Here is a 1,513-nt window from a genome sequence, read left to right as displayed (position 1 = left end):
AGTAAAACAATTAAATTAAATTAAAACCTCAACAATATTAACAACAAATATTTAAACTAAGGGAAAATAAATAAAAACAAAACAATGATGAAATAAACATGGGTTTAAATCAGCTTAAATTCTGAAATAAATTTGTACAGTTCATTGCAGGTGCTTTATTAATTTTTTAAAAGATTAACAAATACTGCAAACTCCTTTTTCAATGTTTTCTTAATTGGACGAGATTGTGTGAAACTGCATTTGTGAGTAAAAGGTTATTTATTTATTTATTTATTTATTTATCGCATAAGCTTCCAACGACGGATGCGTCCTTCACGACAGGAATACGTTTTTCGGCACAACACCAAACCGGAAGCGGAAACAGAATACTAAGCTGTAGCTAGCAAGCTACTAGCAAAACCTACTAAAGAAACTGTGAGGAAATCTGGGGGATTTACCAGCGTTTAATTTCTGCATTAAGACAACAGTTTCTATTTGGCTGAACATTAATGTCATATTGTGGAGCACATAACAGCGGGTAGGGCTCAAAATTGACCGTCAACAGATTTTTCTGTGTTATTTGACACGTAGCACTCAGTTAGCACGCTAGCCAGCTAATATTAGCCGTCTTATATAATAACGGTGTGCTTTATGACTGGTTCTGTTCTGGATTCTGTTTTGGACCCTGCACTTACACTAGATACATGTTTCAAAGACAACTTGCGGGTTTGAATGCGTTTAATTTAAGGATAGTTTGTGATGTCAGTTCCAATAACTTAGCTGTCAGTTTACAGCGTGAAGGGAAAGTTCAGTCTCTTTTTCGTTTCTCGTATTATAACCCCCCCGTGTTTTTCTGCCTTCTTAGGCGCCCCAGCAAATGGGACGAGTCCTCCGGCTCTGGTGGGATGGGGGAGGCTGAGGCTGCTCCCACTGGGGCTCTGGATGCTGCAGCTGCAGTGGCGGCCAAAATTAACGCTATGCTGGTGGCCAAAGGCAAGCTCCATCCCTCACAGATTAGCAACCCAGGACAACCCCTGGAGAAGGTAATAAACAAAGTGTTTTCTATGGTGGCTATTAAAGTTTAAAGCTTACAGTGACCACAGAGGGTCCACATGCCTATGAAAAGCTGTGTAAACTAAACACACCACGTTATGTTTTGCAAACAATTTTGTCCAATAGAATTCTGACAAAGCATTTTTATCCAGAAGACAGTTCTTTAAAACTTTTAGTCAAAAACATATCTTCATAATATTCCCAAGGAGGACTCTTTATTATTATCTGTAATCTGTCAGCGGTAGTTTGTGTTTATTTGGTGCTTGTTTGGGGTCACATCAGCACAGTAGGAGACCCTACATCGAGAGTCAGGTCTGATTGTGTTCTGACTTCAGAAAAATGAGGTCCAGGTCACTTCTAATATACTATAAGGAAACATGTGACTCCGATAAGACACCATTTAATTTAAAAGTATCCATAATTAGTTGTAACATTAGACTTTATTTGATAAACATATTTTAATTGTAAAATAAAGGCTAAA

General features: G+C 37.7%; 1 protein-coding gene across 2 annotated transcripts in view; it reads left to right on the top strand.

Moving 5' to 3' along the window:
• Positions 1-326: 326 nt before the first annotated feature.
• The window catches only part of khdc4 (KH domain containing 4, pre-mRNA splicing factor), a gene marked incomplete in the record, with an annotated part of 23,502 nt that continues 22,315 nt past the window's right edge, over positions 327-1,513 (top strand). The window contains 2 exon segments of one of the 2 annotated variants that reach the window (XM_014004725.1): positions 327-517; positions 845-1,022. In XM_014004725.1, coding sequence (XP_013860179.1) covers positions 489-517; positions 845-1,022 — 207 coding nt within the window. 2 annotated transcript variants of the gene reach the window in all.

The sequence above is a fragment of the Austrofundulus limnaeus genome, unplaced genomic scaffold (genome assembly GCF_001266775.1).
Source record: "Austrofundulus limnaeus strain Quisiro unplaced genomic scaffold, Austrofundulus_limnaeus-1.0 Scaffold26, whole genome shotgun sequence".
Taxonomy (NCBI): domain Eukaryota; kingdom Metazoa; phylum Chordata; class Actinopteri; order Cyprinodontiformes; family Rivulidae; genus Austrofundulus; species Austrofundulus limnaeus.
Note: the sequence above shows the minus strand (reverse complement) of the source record. Positions and strands in the feature narration are given on the sequence as shown.